The sequence below is a fragment of the Lonchura striata genome, chromosome 4, assembly GCF_046129695.1.
Source record: "Lonchura striata isolate bLonStr1 chromosome 4, bLonStr1.mat, whole genome shotgun sequence".
NCBI lineage: Eukaryota > Metazoa > Chordata > Aves > Passeriformes > Estrildidae > Lonchura > Lonchura striata.
Window position 1 is genome coordinate 2,100,811 of NC_134606.1, and position 19,058 is coordinate 2,119,868.

The following is a 19,058-nucleotide window of genomic DNA, read 5'->3' on the forward strand; positions in this document are numbered from 1 at the left end:
GGCTGCAGCAGCAGGGGACAGGTGACCTGAGGTGGCAGGACAGGATTTAACAGCAGGGTCACAGCACCAGCACATGCCACCTGTGGATGTGGCACCTGGGGACACGGCCTTGGCAGTGCCGGGGTGAGCAGCTGGACTCAGTGGTGTCAGAGGGCTTTTCCAACCTAAATATTCCACAATTCCATGATCCCTGAATGGGCCAGAGCCTGGCAGCTCATCCTGACTCCCCCGAGTGAGGCAGAGCTTTTGCTGGAGCCTTTCCTGCTCCCATCACAGCCCTGCCACCTCCGTGTGAGGTGACATCCGTGACCCAGTGTCACCCAGCACTGCAGCAGGAGAAGGGACAGACACATTGTCATGGGGATGAAGACAGCACAACCTGTTTAATCCCAAAAGTAACCTGAGAAAGACCCTTTTCCTGCTCTTTAACCACATTTTGGGGTCCTTCCCAGCCAGTCTGGCCCAGGACAGAAGCCAGCAGCTCCTGAGGACAGCGTGGAGCTCCTGCTCCAAGAACAAGGACACCCCGACACGGCATCACAGCCACGGGACAGGACCCTCAGTGTCCTGCAGCCCTGCTCTGAGCCCTGGGAACAGCACGGCCCAAAGACCACAGCACTCCCAAATCCATGGAAAACAGGGAAGAGGCACAGCAGGGGGAAAGGCCCATCTGGCAGCAGCGTGGCAATGATTAAAAGCTATATTTGACACACAGGAGCTGCTGTAATCTCCAGAATGAGGATTTACCCGCTAATTACTCTCATTATCCAGGTCCTCCCCCCATGGCACATCCATCCCTGTGTGGGGCAGGGGTGGGTCTTGGGGTCATAAATGGCTGAAAAGGTAAAATTGTGAGGGGACAGCAGGGCCTGGCATGGGGCTGTCCCTCAATGGGGACGTCCCTGTGTGAGGTGTGTCCGCACAGCCAGAACGAGGGTCGGGACAGTGACAGATCCAGATCCCCGGGACAGTGACAGTCACACATCCAGGGTCCTCAGGACACTGACTGTCACAGATCCAGATCCCCGGGACAGTGACAGTCACACATCCAGGGTCCTCAGGACACTGACTGTCACCACAGTCCCCAGGACAGTGACAGTCACAGATCCACGGCCCTCAGGACAGTGACAGATCCAGATCCTCGGGACAGTGACAGTCACACATCCAGGGTCCTCAGGACAGTGACAGTCACAGATCCAGACCCCCGGGACAGTGACAGTCACACATCCAGGGTCCTCAGGACAGTGACAGTCACAAATCCATGATCCTCAGGACACTGACAGTCACAAATCCATGATCCTCAGGACACTGACAGTCACACCCCAATGATTGCCAGGACAGTGACAGTCAGAAATCCATGATCCTCACAACAGTGACAGTAACAAATCCATGATCCTCAGGACAGTGACAGGTCTGTGATCCTCAGGACAGTGACAGTCACACCCCATCATTGCCAGGACAGTGACAGTCACAAATCCGTGATCCTCAGGACAGTGACAGTCACACCCCCATGATTGCCAGGACAGTGACAGTCACAAATCCATGGTCCTCAGGACAGTGACAGATATGTGATCCTCAGGACAGTGACAGTCACAAATCCATGGTCCCCAGGACAGTGACAGTCACACCCCCATCATTGCCAGGACACTGACAGTCACACCCCCATGATTGCCAGGACAGTGACAGTCACAAATCCATGATCCTCAGGACAGTGACAGATATGTGATCCTCAGGACAGTGACAGTAACACCCCCATGATTGCCAGGACAGTGACAGTCACAAATCCATGATCCTCACGACAGTGACAGTAACAAATCCATGATCCTCAGGACAGTGACAGGTCTGTGATCCCCAGGACAGTGACAGTCACACCCCCGTGATCCTAATCCCAGCCACAGCTCTGAGCAGACAGTGGGGACGCAGCGGGGACACGGAGCAGCTGCAAACCCACCAGAACAAGGCCAGGGAGGTTAGAACCCAACATTCCAAACAGGAATTTCACCCCAGCAGAGCCCCTTGGAGCTGGCAGCACCGGGATGAGGGATCCACACGGCCCCTGAAGCCTCGGGGACATGCAGACACCTGGATCTGGGGGACACAAGGAGGGGACATTTGGGGGCAGGTGCTCCCGGCCTCTCTCCACAGGCTCTCGGCAGATTCCACACTGCTCCTCTCCTCTGGACTTCCCATGGACAAACAGAACTCTTTGGATCAATTTTTCACCCAAAAATCAACACGGAAATGGCTGGAAAGCAAATCTGGACCGCAGAGTGCACAGGTACCACCTCCCTCCCCTCTCCCACGTCTCCAGTGCCCACCTTGGCTTTTCTCTTAGCAAAATTCCCAAGAGGGGAAAAAACAATCCCCAAATTTCCCACAGGGAATGACGATTTGGTGTCCCTGCCCGTGGCAGGGGTGTGGAATGAGATGGGTTTTAATGTCTATCCCAACCCAAACCATTCTGGGATTCTTTGCCAAGACCTTTGGAGTTCCAGCTCATCCTTGCACGAAAGGTTTTTGCCTTTTAGTAATTGTGACAAACCAGGTGGGTTTGAGTCACCTCAAGAGGAGCCAGAGCCCAGGGACAGGACAGCCCTGAGAAGGTGCCACTCGTCCCCGAGTCACGGAGGGTTTAGGGGTTGCAAAAATATCTGTGAGGGAACGGCCTCAGGTTGTGTCAGGGGAGGTTCAGGTTGCACAGTGGGGAAATTCCTTCATGGAAAGAGCTGGAAAACATTGGAAAAATCTGCCCAGAGCAGAGAGACAGTCCCCATTCCCAGGGAAACACCCCAACCCTGCAGACGTGACACTTGGGGACACGGCTGAGAACTCGCTGGCCTCGGAGGCTTTTCCCACCCAAACATTCCATGATTCCAGGTTGATGTGACACCGCCCGCGGCCGTGTCCCCTCCCTGGCTGGGAGCACATGCAGGGACAGCCATGCAGCGCTGGGATGGAGCGGGATGGGGGACAGCGAGGGTGACGATGGCCCCGGCATGCGGCCGCGCGCGGGAAAGGGACAAACGGCACCTTTTTGGGCTTGGCTCCGCGCTGCGTGAGGAGGGAACAGAAGGAATGTTAGACAGGCCTGGAGGCTCTCCTAGGAACCCCCTCCAGGCTGCAGGAGAGGCAGGAGGGGAAATATGATCAGGAAAATTGAAGGAAATGAAGGAGAAAACAGCCCTGGGGTTACACCCTTGCTCTGGATTCAGCTCAGCCCCGCACGGAGAATTTTGGGGAGTTGGGATATGAGTAAAGGGGAATAAATCATTTCATGGTGCAAAGACAGGTTAAAGGGAGGACAAGGGGGAATGGTTTCCCACTGCCAGAGGGCAAGGATGGGTGGGATTTTGGGAAGGAATTCCTCCCTGTGAGTGTGAGGAGAGGCTGGAATGGAATTCCCAGATTTGCTGTGGCTGCCCCTGGATCCCTGCAAGTGTCCAAGGTGAGGCAGGACAGGGCTTGGAGCCACCTGGGATACTGGAAAATGTCCCTGGATGGGCTTTAAGGTCCCTCCCATCCCAAACCATTCCAGGATTTCATGACAAACCAGTGGGAATGCCCCAGAATGCAGCTGCACATGGAGCAGCATCTCCTGTCCTGACCCCTTCTCCACATCAGCAGCACAAAAAAAATTCCAAGAACAATCCCCATTCCCTGATTTCAAGAACGCTGAGGTTTTCTAAATATTCTCTTTGTCTTCTAATGAATTCCAGGGTGGAATTAAACCAGGAGAATCAGGCAGGGAGTACATGGAGCACATGCTCCAGCTGTGCCAGGGGTTGATAGATCACACCCCACACAGCAGCAAAAGCCAAAAATCTTCCCAAATCCCTCTAACACAGGGCAGGGAATCCATGTCCATCCTCCCCTCTGGCATTCCCCAGGATCTGAGCCCAGTGAACCCCCAGGTGCTGCTCCATCCCCATCCCAGCTGTCCCCACACCCAGCATCCAGCTCCAGAATTCCCACTCCTGGGAATGATCCACAATGGCAGGGCAGGAGGCTGGGCTCCAGCGTGCCCCAGCCCAGCCCCACATGCACAGAAGCCCCTTGTCCCCACAACTTCCTTTCCCACACTGCCCACATCCCAGTTGGGCCAGTTTATCCCCATGGAAAAATCCAGTTTTTACCCCAAAATACACAAACCCACCCACCGTGTCCCCAGGATCACCCAGGTCTGGGCAGTGGTGGGGGAACAGTTGGACTTGATGAGTTCTTCCAGCCTCAGTATTCCATAATTCCTCACCACCCCACACCTGCATGGCCATTCCCAAGGACAGGAACCCGCTCCAGATTCACATTCCTTTGGAAATATCCCTCACATCTGGGTGCAACACGTCCCTCTCCATGTCCCAGGAGCCACTGGATCTCCAGGATGAAGGCATTCAGAGGAAAGGGTCCTTAGAGCTGCCCCTGGATCCCTGCAAGTGTCCAAGGCCAGGTTGGACAGGGCTTGGAGCACCTTCGGATAGTGGAAGGTGTCCCTGCACATGGCAGGAACTGAGGGGCTTTGAGGTCCTTTCCAGGATTCCAGGAGGGTCAGGGTTTGGAGGAAACAGCCAGGGAATGCTGCTGAACTCAGATCAAAACGTGTGACACAGGACCTGTGCTGGATAATCCCTCAGGAACCAACTGATTCCTGGCCAGTGGCTGAAAATAACATTTTTTACACCTTGTTTCCCATGGGTTTTGGGAGAAATCCCCTTTTCCATTGGTATTTTGTGTGTCTGCGTGCTCTTCCCAAAGGGATGAAAACCTCTCAGAGGTGACAAAGCGCTGGGGTCACTCACCAGTTTGCTGGCCTTGGTGGCATCGAGGGAATCTGTGGAGAGAGCAGAAACAGAGCCATGAGCCTGAGGGACACCCCTGTCCCCATCCCAGTGTCCCTGCAGCCAGAGGACACCCGGGCAGGGGGACACGGGAATTTTGGGAAGTGGGAGTGAAGCAGAGTCAGGATCTGGCAGGAAGTGGTGGCACAAGGGGGTGTGGGTTTTGGGGGAACGGGGAATTCCTTGTGGGAGCTGCTGGCTGAGCAAGGCAAACACTTGGATACACCTCAGAATTGGGGCAGTTCCACTGCTCTCCTGGGGTTGAATCCCTGGATTTCGGGGCTATTTCATGGATTCCTGAGCTAACTCCACAGGGACTGGCAGAGTCACCATCACTAGGGGGGTGAAATCCATGTGTATGTGGCACTTGGGGACACAGAATCCCTGTGGAATGGCTTGGGTGGGAAGGGAACCTTAAATCCCAAAATTCCACCCCCTTTCCATGTGCAGGGACAGCTTCCAGTGTCCCAGGCTGCTCCAAACCCATCCAACCTGGCCTTGGACACCTCCAAGGATCCAGGGGCAGCCACAGCTTCTCTGGGCACCCTGTGCCAGGGCTGCCCACCCTCACCGGGAAGAATTCCAAATCCCAAATCTCCCCTTTTCCATTGGGAAGCCGTTCCCCATGTCCTGTCCCTCCCTGGCAGGCGTGTCTGGATTCCCACCCTCACCCAGGTGTCACCAGCAGCTCCCCCTGCGTGTCCCCATCCTGTGCTGGCAGAGCCATCCCTGTGCCCTCCACTGCATCGCTGCTGCAGCAGCTGCTGTTTCCATGGAAACCCTTGGCATGCAGCCGCATCCCAGCCCTGCAGCATCATCCCACACCCCACCTGCAGCCCGGGATGGGAGGGTCCCAACCCAGCATCCAGGGAAGGAGCTGGAGCTCCAGGAGCAGCTGAGGGAACTGGGAAAGGGGCTCAGCCTGGAGAAAAGAGGGATCAGGGAGAAACATCTGGCTCTCCAAAACTCCCTGAATTCTTGGAGCTAGGTGGGAGTTGGGATCTGATCCCAAGGACAGGAGGAGGGGGGACGGCCCCCAAGCTGTGCCAGGTTGGATTTTGGGAAAATTCCTTGCTGGAAAGGGGTGTCCAGCCCTGGCAGGGGTGGAGTCCCCAGGGATGGATTTACCAGCTCTGTGCTTGTGGCACTTGGGGACACGGCCGGCGGTGGCCTGGGCAGTGCTGGGGAATTCGGGGGTGTCCGAGGGCTTTTCCAGCCTAAACAATTCCATTATTCCACTGCAGCATCCAAAGCAGAGAGCAAGGAAGGCTCCGTTCCATTTTTCCCAACTCATTTTACTTCCGAGGAGAGGAGAAATCCCACCCGCAACACCCACCACCCCCAGCCCACCCCAATCCGTTAATCCCCATCCCAGCGACGCTTCCCACGTGGAGCTCCCGGCTTGGCAGACGGAGCCCAGGGAGCAGCCAAGGCAGGAAGGTGGCAGAGCCCCTGCCGGCAGCTCCCCGGATCCCGCAGCAAGGGGGAAAACATTCCCGACAAAGCAGAGCTCGGAGGGAGGGAGGGAAGCACGGCTGGGCCAGCGGAGGTGGGAAACGGGGGAGGAATGAGGGAAGGGATCCCTGCCCCGGGGAAAACGGGGCACGGCTGCAGACAGGGATGCTGCAGTTCCACAGGGATGCTGCAATTCCACAGGGATGCTGCAGTTCCACAGGGATGCTGCAGTTCCACAGGGATGCTGCAGTTCCACAGGGATGCTGCAATTCCACAGGATCAGAGTGGTTCAGGGGTCTGCGTGCCCACTGGGAAATATTCAGGGATTTCCCCCTTCCTTACAGAAAGGATTCATCATCTCTCCAGGAAGGATTCCCACTTTTCCAAGGGAGATTTCCAATCTCCCCAGGATGGATCCCCACTCCTCCAAGAGAGATTCCCCATCTCTCCAGGAAGGATTCTCAGTCCCCTCCAAGAGAGATTTCCTATTTTTTCAGGAAGGAATCCCAGCCCCTCCAAGAGAGATTTCCCTTCTCTCCAGGAAAGATTTCCCACTTTTCCAAGGGAGATTTCCAATCTCCCCAGGATGGATTCCCAACCCCTCCAAGAGAGATTTCCAATCTTCAGAAAGGATTTCCCATCTCACCCAGGAAAGACTTCCCACCTCTGCAGGAGGGATTTCCAGTCTCTCCAGGAAGGATTCCCACTCCTCCAAAAGAAACTTCCCATCTCTCTAGGAAGGATTCCCACTTTTCCAAGGGAGATTTCCAATCTCTCCAGGATGGATTCCCAACCCCTCCAAGAGAGATTTTCAAACTCTCCAAGAAGGATTCCCACTCCTCCAAGAGAGATTTCCCATTTCTTCAGGTAGGATTCCCAACCCCTACAAGAGAGATTTCCTGTCTCTCCAGGAAGGATGTCCCATCTCTTCAGGAAGAATTCCCACTTTTCCAAGGGAGATTTCCAATCTCCTCAGGATGGATTCCCACTCCTCCAAGAGAATTTTCCTTTCTCTCCAGAAAGGATTTCCCATCTCACCTAGGATGAGAAAGTCCTAGGAAGGACTTCCCACCTCTGCAGGAGGGATCCCCCATGTCTTTAGGAAGGATTCCCACTCCTCCAAGAGAGATTTCCAAACTCCAGGAAGGATTTCCCATCTCACCTGGGAAGGACTTCCCACCTCTGCAGGAGGGATTCCCCATCTCTCCAAGAAGGATTCCCACTCCTCCAACAGAGATCTCCCATTTTTTCAGGAATTATTCCCAGCCCCTCCAAGAAAGATTTCCTATCTCACCTGGGAAGGATTTCCCACCTCTGCAGGAGGGATTTCAAATTTCTCCAGGAAGAATTTCCAAACTCTCCAGGAAGGATTCCCAACCCCTCCAAGAGAGATTTCCAAACTCCAGGTATGATTCCCACTCCTCCAAGAGAAATTTCCCATTTTTTCAGGAAGGATTCCCAACCCCTCCAAGAGAGATTTCCAAACTCCAGGAAAGAGTCCCACTCCTCCAAGAGAGATTTCCCATTTTTTTCAGGAAGGATTCCCATGCCTCCAGGAGGGATTCCCCATCCCTTTCAGGAATAATTTCCCATCCCCTCCACTAAGGATTCCCACCTCTCTGGGAAGGGTTTTCCAGCTGGGCCATACCTCTCTTAGGGACCTTCATGGCAGCAGATTCCGGGGTTTCTGGGGATGTTGTGTCCGCTCCATCCTCAAACACCTGGATCTGGAAAAAAACACAACGACCATCCTCACCCAAAATTCCCAAAAAGGGAGACCAGGGAACAGATCCCTCTGGGAATGGGTTCAGCAGAGCAGATCCCGTGGTTTTGGCACAGATTTTTAATTTCATCAGTCTGGCTTTGCCATCAACCCTTCTGAAAACAGCCACACACTCCTTATTTTCATTGGGAACATGGAATATTCACACAGGCAATCAGGAAAGACAAGGCTCTGGATTTGACAGCCTGGAACATCCGTTCCAGATTCAGGGATTTTCCTTTTGAACTATTTTTAGATGCATTTTTGCTGGATAAACATGGAAAATGAGGTTGGGAGGGATTAGATCCCTGAGACAGAACCATCCTTGTGCCTCAGATCAGCACCTCCCAAATTGTTCCTGCAGGAATTTGCCTGATCCATCACCACCTCCCATCTGCGAGCTCAGCTTAAAAATCAAAATAACCTGGGAAGCTGTCAGACAGGAATTCCATTTTGGGAAGGTTCCCAACGCCAGCAATGATGAAATTTGAATTAAAAGCCACAAAGAGACCAAGGAAAAGATGATGCCAAGGAAATCATGACACCTGCAGCCATGCAGGGTGGGAATTCTGAGTGGTCTGGGGGTTTCCCAGCAGGTACAGCCTAGGAGGGAATTCCAGAGCTGCTGGAGAGGCTGGGGACAGGGACAGAGCAGGGCTGGATCTGGAGTGACACTGGGAACTGCCACCACAGACTGGGCACATCGTGTGTGGGTGGGATTTTGGGAAGGAATTCCTCCCTGCGAGGGTGAGGAGGGGCTGGGATGGAATTCCCAGAGAAGCTGCGGCTGTCCCTGGAAGTGCCCAAGGCCAGGTTGGATTGGAGCAGCCTGGGACAGTGGAAGGTGTCCCTGACTGTCACGGGGTGGCACTGGGTGGGCCTTGGGGTCCCTCCTGGTCCTGTACACCCAAACTCTTCCCTATAAACCCCTCAAAGCCTCTCCCAGCTGGAAGGAGAGGCTGGGAGACACGGACAAAGGAGCCAAGTCCATGTGTCCAGTTTTAATGTGGGGAACTGGGAGCGTGCTGGAATCACGTTTGGGAAATCTCCATGGTGATGCCAGGAGAGCAGCAGAGCTCCATCCAGCAATTCCTGCACACCAACAGCGTTTAGGGCTGGATAAGAACACGAAAAGCTTCCTGGTGAGTTTGCCTCCAGCTCTGGTGGGTTCAGCTCTCTGTGTTTATCCCATTATTTAAAGAATGGGGATCGTTTTCCCTTGAGATGAAGCAGTGAGTGGCTGGAGTCCTCCTAAAGGTGTTTTCCAACCTCAGTGATTCCTGGATGAGCCACTGGTGCAGCCTCTGACCATTCATGATCCCAGTGGATGGCACAGTGGATGCTGGGGTGGACCCCTCATTTTGTGCTCAGCTTCCTTCTGTCACCCAGTCCCGAGCTCCTGGCAATGAGAGGCCATGGGGTGGGACACAAAGCAGCCCCTTTGTGCCAGGGAGGGGGCAGGAGCTGGCTGGGACACAGGAGCTCCGGTGTCCTTGGAAGGTGAGCCAGGAATTCACCCGGAGGATGTTTGCTCTGGAGGGAGCTCCTGGCTCCTGCTGCAGCACCCCAGCAGCAAATCTCAGCAGTTACGCCCACATTGTGTGTTTTATCTCCTTCCAGGTAAACACAATTTCACTACAATTCCTTGGCTCAAACACCTGAGCTCAATCCCAAACTCCATCTGCTGCAAGTGGTAAATCCAGTGCAGCAGAACGGAACAACTGGGAATTCACCAGGCTGCTTCCACTCCCAGAACCTCGAGGGTGAGACCCCACCTGCCTTTGGAACCTGCTGTTCCCTCCTCTGTGGGAGATGGAGAATCCCAAAACCCCCAGGCTTGTTTCACTGTACATTTAACAACCAAACCACGACCCCGAGGATGCTGAGGATGCCGAGGATGCCAGGATGCCACCCACCTGGGACTGCCTGACGAAGATGCCGTGGTTCTCCTCGCAGGTGAAGTACCTCCTGCCCTGCACCGTGCCGTCGTTCTTGCCCTTGGCCTCGTCCAGGATGACCCCGACCCATTTGCCGGTGGCGAACAGGGTGGCCCCCACGTAGGCCACGGTGCCGCGGTGGCCCTTGCCGATGACCTCCACGCGGGAGCCCACCTTGAGGGGCTTGGTGCCACCCTCGGAGCTCATCCTGCCCGTGCTGGAGGCCTGATAAAAGGGGAAAAAGAGAGAGGCTCAGCGAGGTGGCGTGGAGATCAGGATGGTTCCTCACCCTCCCGCCCCGCTCGCCTCCTCCAGCTCTTTTTATTTTGGGTAATTCCTTCCGCTCCTCAATAAGAGATGCAAACAAAGCGTGGCACAGCCACTGGTGGTCACTCACAAAGCTGATTTATCCCCTTTTATAAGCCTTGGAGGGGAAAAAAAGCACAAGAGCAGCACTGTCGTTCAGCCTTAACCAACTCGTGCTCCATCTTTTCCCATTTTATCAGCATTCCCATGGTTTTCCAGCCTGGGAATTCTGTGCCCAGGAGCAGAGAGAAGTTGTTGTGCCATCCCCTCATGGTGGCCTCCCTGCTGTTCCTGGTGGGATTGGCATTATCCACGAGAGAAAACAGCCTCAGGTTGTGCCAGGGGAGGTTTAGATTGAATATTGGGAAAATTCCTCCTGGGAAGAGCTCTGCAGCCCAGGGCAGCAGTGGAGTCCCCAGCCCTGGAGGGATTTAAAACCCCAACAATTCCACGATTCCACAGCATAAACATTACATCCATATTTCTGCTCCAGCAGGCACCAGGATACTCCAAGTGTGACATCCCGGGATGCCCCTGGGTTCAGGTGAGGTTACCCAGGTCATCAACGAGCTGATGGATGTGAGGAACTCCATGGCTACTGGAGACCCTCAGGATTATTGAAATCCCAGGGAAATCTGTTGGGATCCACCCCCAACACCTCCTGCTCTGCAATCAGCCTGAGCAAAACAGATTAATCACGGAATTCTGGAAAGGTTTGGGTGGGAAGGGAACCTTAAATCCCAATAATTCCACCCCCTTTCCATGTGCAGGGACAGCTTCCACTGTCCCAGGGTGCTCCCAGCCCTGTCCAACCCGGCCTTGGGCACTTCCAGGGATCCAGGGGCAGCCACAGCTGCTCTGGGCACCCTGTGCCAGGGCTGCCCACCCTCCTCGGGAGGAATTCCTTCCCAATATCCCTCCCAAATCTCCCCTTTTCCAGTGGGAAGCCATTCCCTGTGTCCTGTCACTCCAAGCCCCTGTCCAAAGCCCTTCTCCAGATCTTCTAGAGATCCTCAAAACCCTGACACCTTTCAATCCCAGAGGGGACACGGATGTTCCCTGTCCTGCTCAGCTCCATCTTCCCGCTCATCCAGACCTCCCAGCAATCCCCAAAATGGGACCAGTTTGGCATTTCCCCCACCCCACGTGCCACTGGTTCTGGTCATTGTGCAGAAATGTGGAGTTTTGGTCACCCTGGGCCTGGCTGCAGCCAAAGAATCTGTTCTTTATCCCAGGAAAACAGAGCCCCTTCCACCCAGAAGGGCTGGGAAGGCCCTGCAGACAAACCTCAGCCACAGGGGGTTTGGGACATTCAGGGAATTCTCAGCCTGTGGAAGAGCCCTGGGGATTTTGGAAGCTCCTGGAATTCTAACAAACCACCCCCTTCCCTTGCACATCCCCTCCCGAGGCTGGAATGCAGAGTGAAGCCACCGAGTTTGGGGTTCTGTGACTAAAATCAGGGACGTAGGTTTTCCCACGAGCCTGAATTCCAGGTTTCATCCAAACACAACTGGCAGAAATCAAAGGTCACAAAATAATCTTCTGTTAAGACCCAAAAGCCATCAAACAACCAAGAAACCAAACACCTCAAAGGAAAAATTGATGCTCCAGACCCAAACATCTCCCAAAGTTTTGGCAGCAACACCCTGCAGGCACCTGGAAAATCATGGCCCAGGTGTTGGGGAAAATGAGAGCAGAGCCCAAAGGAAAAACCCAAATTCCCAGGACAGGGGAAGGTTCCTGGAGCAGGAGTTTTTATCCCTCCTGGTGTCCATTTGGCACCTGCAGCCAGGAAGATCCCTTGGATGTGACACATTCCAAGCCCTGGGGTACCTCTGGCCATTCCCTGGCTCCTGTCCCTCTGTCCCTTGTCCCCAGTCCCTCTCCAGCTCTCCTGGAGCCCCTCCAGGCACTCTGAGCATTCCCTGGAATTTTCCCTTCTCCAGGGGAACATTCCCAGCTCTCCCAGAGCAAAAAGCTCCAGAATCCTGGAATGGTTTGGGTTGGAAAAGACCTTAAATCCCATCCATTCCCACCCCATCCATGGACAGGGGCAATTCCCACCGTCCCAGCTGGATCCACCTGGCCTTGGACATTCCCAGGGGCAGCCACAGCAAATCTGGGAATTCCTTTCCAGCCAGGAATTCCTTGCCAAGATCCCAGCCCAAGCTCCCCTTTCCCAGTGGGAGCCATTCCCTGGCTCCTGTCCCTCTGTCCCTTGTCCCCAGTCCCTCTCCAGCTCTCCTGGAGCCCCTCCAGGGACTCTGAGCATTCCCTGGATTTTTCCCTTCTCCAGGCTGGACATTCCCAGCTCTCCCTGATGGATATTTGCCAAGCAGCACTAATTCCACAGAAACTTTTCCCGAGTCTTTCACACTTGGGAAAAGAAGGAGAGCCCAGAATAAATCTTTCCTGCCCCATGCCACCCCTCAGGCCCAAGCATTGGGTCTCTTCTGTTCCCAATCCATCAGAAATTGGTCTGTGGGACACCTGGAAGCTCCAATCCAATGGAGAAACCCTCAAGTGGAATTCCCGTGAAGATTCAAACCAAGATTAATCAGGATTTTACAAGAGGAAGAACCGTCCCAGCTGGAAGCAGGTGGGATGGGCATTCCCAGGAGAGATGGACACACCTGTGGTCACACCTCCTGGCCGTGGTGACAATCCCTGAGGGACACACATGGGGACGGTCATCACTGGGGACACCACGGCACGGCAGGTGGTGACAGAGCTCAAAATTCCCTCAGCTTCCCAGGCCAGCTCCTCGTGGATCCCCTCTGCCACGCCGACATTCCCAGAGGAACACGTTTGGGATACCCCAAGGGCTGGGAATGGGGGTTTGGATAGCAAAGGAAGAGGATGGAGGAGCAGAAATGTGGGAAGCCACAAGGGCTGAGGCCACTGGCAGTGCCAGCCCTGTCACCCTCTGGCTGGAAGGGGAATAAGCTCCTAAATCCCAGGAAATGAGAGATCCAGGCATTCACAGTGAAGGGAGACAGCTGAGGAGATCCAAGCAGGGCACAGGGCGGGTGGTGGGAATGGGACAAGCAGGAATGCTGAACCTCTGGAGCAGCCAGCAGCCCAGGAGGAGCCTGTCCCAAACCCAGAGCTCCCATGCAGGGACACCAGCTGAGGGACAAGCGTGTGGCTGTGCTGCCACCACCACCACCATCAGAGACTGCTCCCCACAACTTCCCACCTGGCACCGCTCCCAAATCCAGCATTTTCCCATTTTTTCCCCCTTTTTTGAAGCGTGCTAGACACCCACAGGCTGTCTGCTCTGCTAGGTGAAGGTCCTGGTGGCAAGGCACTGAAAATGGGATGAATTCCCAGTGCTTTGGGTCACCCCTGTGCTCCATGCAGAGCTGAGGGCTCCAGCGTTCTGCTCAGCCCTGGAATATTCAGCGTTCCTCCAGGAGCGCCTCCCCCACGCAGGTGAGACTGATGGAGCCTCAAAGTGCCACTCAAAGCTCAGATCAAAAGTTTCGGGAGAATCCCCAGCAGCCAACCCTGCCAAATTCCAAATAATTCCAAATCCCAGGTGCTGCCCACAAAGCTGGAAGGGGGAAAGACTCGGGGAGAATTCTGGGTTTCAGGGTGGTGGGAAGGAGGGATCAGCCTGGCACAGAGGGTGGCACCAGGATGTGGCACTGGATTCCAGGCTGCCAAACTGGGAGGGTGTGGGTGGCTCCGGACACCAGGAGCAGCGTCCCCAAAATCCAGAAGGGACACGGCCGGGGTGGCCAGTGGCTCCAGCCCCAGGAAGGGCCAGCACAGCCGTGGTCTCTGCAGTGCCCATTCCAAAATCCACGTGAGCCAAACAGGGATAATCCACTCACAGGGCTGTCCTGGGACCACCCCCCAGCATCCCTGGGACCCTCAGTCCTGCCACATCTCCCTCCATCAGCCCTTGGAGCCAGCGTTTGGCTCCTTCCCTGAGCCCCCATCCCCTTGGAGCCCCCCAAATTGATGTGACAAAGCTGTCAGGACTCAGGTTAGAACCTCACCCCTTCCTCTTGCTCCCCCATGGAAAACAGGGAGGTTTGGGGGGGCAGGTGTGGTGCTCCAGCTCCCAAAAACCTCTAAGGACACACACTCGGATCCTGCTGGGGTGGCCAAAAAATGCTCCAGGCCGGGAAGTTTTCCCTCCACAGCCAAATCCCTTCGGCCACAGCCCAAATCCCAGCGGCTCCAGGCCGGGTGGATCCCACAGCAGGCAGGACACGGGGCCCACGGAGGGTCTGGGGGTCCCGTGGAGATGGGGGGAAGGCTCTGCCCTCCCCAGCTCCATCCTGGAGCCGTTGCCAAGCTGGCACAGCGAGGCCCAAAGGCGCTGTGGGACACAATGGCACCGCGGTGGGCACACGGGGACACAGCGACAGGGACAGAAACTCCCGGGAAAGGCCCGGCCCGGGGCCGGGGGGGGGGCAGCTGCAATACGGAAAAACCTGGAAGCGTTTGCCAGGCCCGCGGAAGGGAAGCTCGGGGTGGGGGAGAGAGGGAGGGGAGCCAGCGGCAGGCAGCAAAACACGCCGGGATCTTTGTGCTCGGCAAGGCCGAGCCGGAGCCCCGGAGCGGAGGTTTCATTAATTAATTAACCGCGGTAACGATGTGCGGTAATCACCTACAACGCGGGCAGGTAAGTCGGGCCCTGGCGCAAGCCCAGCATCCACCTCCCCTCCCCGGAGAGGTGGTGCCACATTCCAGGGATACGGCAGCACAATCGAGCATCCCCTACCTACCGAAGCCAGCTGTTCTCGCTGCGACAGCGTCGCGATCTGTCGCGACAGGAGCCGGGAGCTGTTGAGTCAGCCCTCCTCCCTCCCCCTTACCCGGCCGGACGCGTGCCTCCTGCCCTGGGCCATGCTGCCGCGCTTCCCGATGTGCAGCCAGCAGCTCTCACGGCCGGCAGCATCCAGCGGCGCTTCCCAGCATCCCGGCCGATCCCAGCATCCCCGTGCCTCTCCCCCTCCCTAGAAAGGGAGGAAAAGCCCTTTTCTGGGCGAGGATGCTCCGAGGGAGGGATAGGGAGAATTCCAGCGCTGCCGATGGAGCCACTCTGCGCCAGTCTGCCGCTCCAGACTTGTCACGGCGCCGGCGGCTCGCTGGGTCCTAAAGCTCCCCCCGCGGGAGGAGGCACCGGGATGCTCCCGGCCTCCTCCTGCGAGCCCCGTGCTGCCCACCGGGCAGGGACACCCCAAATTCCACCCGCCGTGACCCCAGCCCAAAGCTTGGCCCGCTTGCTTTTTGCCTTCGTGGAGAATTTTGCGGAAAAAACAACGCCCCGGAGTGCGGGGCTTGTCCTAAATCCGCGGGAGCAGCACCCCCTCCCTCCGCGGGTGGATGGAGCCCGAAGGGTTAATTAGGGAATGATCGCTAATTGTCCTGCTCCCGGCTGTGACAGGTGACATTGCGTCCCATTGTTCCTGGCTGAGCCGACAGAGCACAAATTCGGCGCCGTTCCCGATTCCCAACACACGGGAGCAACCCCAAATCCCAGAATATTGGAAGCCACCCACAGGATCAGGGATTTAATTCCTCACCCCTGCCCAGGACAATCCTGGGAATGCTCCTCAGGGAAGGAGCTTTAACAATGCTCAGCTGGGATAAACACCACAAAAAAAGCAGCTGGAAATTGGGAATTTCTCACTGGGATCGCCAGGAACTCAACCAGAGTCACCTCGGGTATCTGCTTCCCCTCTCCGTGCTGGTTTAAAGGAAACTTCACGCACACAAAATTCTCCAAAAAGGTACAAAGAGGACGAGCTCCTTCCCCTCAGCCTCAGGTTCTAAACCAGTTTAGAATAAGTAGAAAATCTGAATTATTTTATCCACAGAAGGAGAAACCTCCTTTGGGAAGCTCACCCTGCTTCCCTGCCAGAATCTGGGAGCAAATATCACCTGTGCCACCTATTATTTATAGACCCACGGAAAGGTTTAGGTGGGAAGAAACCCAAAATCCCAATAATTCCACCTCCTGCCATGTGCAGGGACAGCTTTCACCATCCCAGGCTGCTCCAACCTGGAATTTTTCCAGGGATCCAGGGGCAGCCACAGCTTCCCTGGGCACCTGTGCCAGGGCTTCACCACCTTCACAGGGAAGGATTTTTTCCTAAAATTCCTAAATTCTAGAGGATTTCTGCTCTTCCTCCGCCCTGCAGGATCCTCCCCTGGGATCCTGGATGGTCCCAGGAGCAGAATTAGAGCCAAACACTTGGAAGGTGGGGTTGTGCTCCAAGGAGAGGCTGGAATGCCAAGAGGGAACTCAAATTCCAAAAGCTTCCTCTAAGTGCAAGGAAAACTGGGAAACAGGCGTGGAATTCCAGCAGGAATTCAGATGGGAGGAAGGGTGAGCTGTGGGAGAATTAGGGGAGTTCCTCCCTGCTCTTCCAGCAGGACAACCCCAAAATCCAGGAAAACAGCAGGCAGACTTTGCTCCCAGGTGGAGCAGAAGAGCAGCTGTGAATTTAAAAAGAGAATTATCGACGTCTCGCAGCTCCTGCCCCTCCTCTGGAGGAGTTTGCCACGTTAAACTGAATAACAAGGGGATTTTTTGCCACACAAATATAATTTTATAGGATCACAGGATGGTTTGGGGTGGGAGGGATGTCAAAGACACCCAGTGCCACCCCTGCCATTTCCAAGCCCAGTCCAACCTGGAATTTTTCCAGGGGCAGCCACAGCTTCTCTAGGAAAGCTGTGCTGAAAATGATGGAATTAGAGAATAGAATTAAGTTGGAAAAGCCTTTTTGAATCACTGATATCCCCATTTGTCTCCACAACAAAATCACAGGCACCGCTCACCACCTTCCTGCATTATTTACTGCTCGGATTTGGGATGAAAATGAAATCCTGAGGGAAAGAATCCTGGAAAATTCTGAGCTGGGAAAGAGCCACGAGGATCCTGAGCTTCAACAAGAAGCTGAGGTGGGACAGGAGCTTTATGAGAAATATGGGAAATTTTGGTAATTAAAGCTCTGTGAGATGATTCCCCCAACCTCCAGCAGGGCTTGGCTGCTCACAACCTTGGATTTGGAGCTAAAATTGCTCTGTACAAAGAGGAAAAATCCCAATTTTCCCCCCAACTCAGGCACTGCCATGTCAGGATGAAAAAAATCCCCAGGAGAAATAAACCTTCACGGGGCTTCCAAACATTTTTCCAGGGAAACACACCCAAAATCTGATTAAAGCTCTGAATTCCATTTCCTGGTGCACTGAGCAGGGATGGGAGTGGCACAGAGCTCCAGGGATTCCCAGTGCCACCATTGCCACTCCCAGGAATTCCCAGTGCCACTCCCAGGGATTCCCAGTGCCACCATTGCCACTCCCAGGAATTCCCAGTGCCACTCCCAGGGATTCCCAGTGCCACCATTGCCACTCCCAGGAATTCCCAGTGCCACCATTGCCACTCCCAGGGATTCCCAGTGCCACTCCCAGGAATTCCCAGTGCCACTCCCAGGAATTCCCAGTGCCACTCCCAGGAATTCCCAGTGCCACTCCCAGGAATTCCCAGTGCCACCATTGCCACTCCCAGGGATTCCCAGTGCCACTCCCAGGGATTCCCAGTGCCACTCCCAGGGATTCCCAGTGCCACCATTGCCACTCCCAGGAATTCCCAATGCCACTCCCAGGAATTCCCAGTGCCACCATTGCCACTCCCAGGAATTCCCAGTGCCACCATTGCCACTCCCAGGGATTCCCAGTGCCACCATTGCCACTCCCAAAGATTCCCAGTGACATCCATGCCACTTCCAGGAATTCCCAGTGCCACCCCTGCCACTCCCAGGAATTCCCAGTGCCACTCCCAGGAATTCCCAGTGCCACCATTGCCACTCCCAGGGATTCCCAGTGCCACCATTGCCACTCCAAGGGATTCCCAGTGCCACCCATGCCACTCCCAGGAATTCCCAGTGCCACCATTGCCACTCCTAGGCATTCCGAGTGCCACCATTGCCATTCCCAGGAATTCCCAGTGCCACCATTGCCACTTCCAGGCATTCCCAGTGCCACCCCTGCCATGGCAGAGACACCTCCCACTGTCCCTGCTAGATCCAACCCCAATGTCCAACCTCGCTTTGAACATTCCCAAGTATCCAATGATTCTCTGGGAATTGCAGCCCAGCCAGGAATTCCTTGCCAAGATCCCAGCCCAAGCTCCCCTTTCCCAGTGGGAGCCATTCCCTGGCTCCTGTCCCTCTGTCCCTTGTCCCCAGTCCCTCTCCAGCTCTCCTGGAGCCCCTCCAGGCACTCTGAGCATTCCCTGGAATTTTCCCTTCTCCAGGGGAACATTCCCAGCTCTCCCAGAGCAAAAGAACTCCAGAATCCTGGAATGGTTTGGGTTGGAAAAGACCTTAAATCCCATCCATTCCCACCCCATTCATGGACAGGGACAATTCCCACCATCCCAGCTGGATCCAACCTGGCCTTGAACATTCCCAGGGATCCAGGAATTCTCTGGGAATTCCTTTCCAGCCAGGAATTCCTTGCCAAGATCCCAGCCCAAGCTCCCCTTTCCCAATGGGAAAGGCCACTTGGGAACAACACAAACCGAGGAGGGGACACGGTGACACCCACCGGGATCTCCCAGCAATTCCCATGGAATTTCAAAGTGCTTTTGAGGGAAAATCCCTCCCAGACCCTCGAGTCCAAAAGTCACATCCACAGGGCTGGAATTCCACCAAAGGAATTTTCCCAACATCCGACCCCAACCCGACTGTTTTTTGGTTTTTTTTTTTGGAAGGGATTAGATTTTGATTGGGGTTCTTT

The 19,058-nt window shown here is 55.2% G+C and overlaps 1 protein-coding gene and 1 long non-coding RNA gene across 7 annotated transcripts in view; one reads left to right on the plus strand and one right to left on the minus strand.

Moving 5' to 3' along the window:
• DCTN1 (dynactin subunit 1) overlaps window positions 1-19,058 on the minus strand; it is a 61,098-nt gene that overhangs the window by 36,257 nt on the left and 5,783 nt on the right. For 3 of the 6 annotated variants that reach the window (XM_077782679.1, XM_077782678.1, XM_077782677.1), the window contains exons 1-5: window positions 15,125-15,374; window positions 9,966-10,211; window positions 7,936-8,014; window positions 4,794-4,825; window positions 3,031-3,051 (exon numbers count right to left, since the gene is read on the minus strand). In XM_077782679.1, coding sequence (XP_077638805.1) covers window positions 3,031-3,051; window positions 4,794-4,825; window positions 7,936-8,014; window positions 9,966-10,211; window positions 15,125-15,157 — 411 coding nt within the window. In that variant the 5' untranslated portion in view covers window positions 15,158-15,374. Of the gene's footprint in view, window positions 1-3,030; window positions 3,052-4,793; window positions 4,826-7,935; window positions 8,015-9,965; window positions 10,212-15,124; window positions 15,375-19,058 lie in introns of those variants that run through there. The other 3 variants (XM_077782682.1, XM_077782680.1, XM_031504599.2) reach the window with 2 other exon arrangements.
• On the plus strand, window positions 14,774-17,289 carry LOC116183547 (uncharacterized). Its single transcript, XR_004148186.2, has 2 exons — window positions 14,774-14,931; window positions 17,086-17,289. It is a non-coding gene; the product is annotated as an uncharacterized LOC116183547 (long non-coding RNA).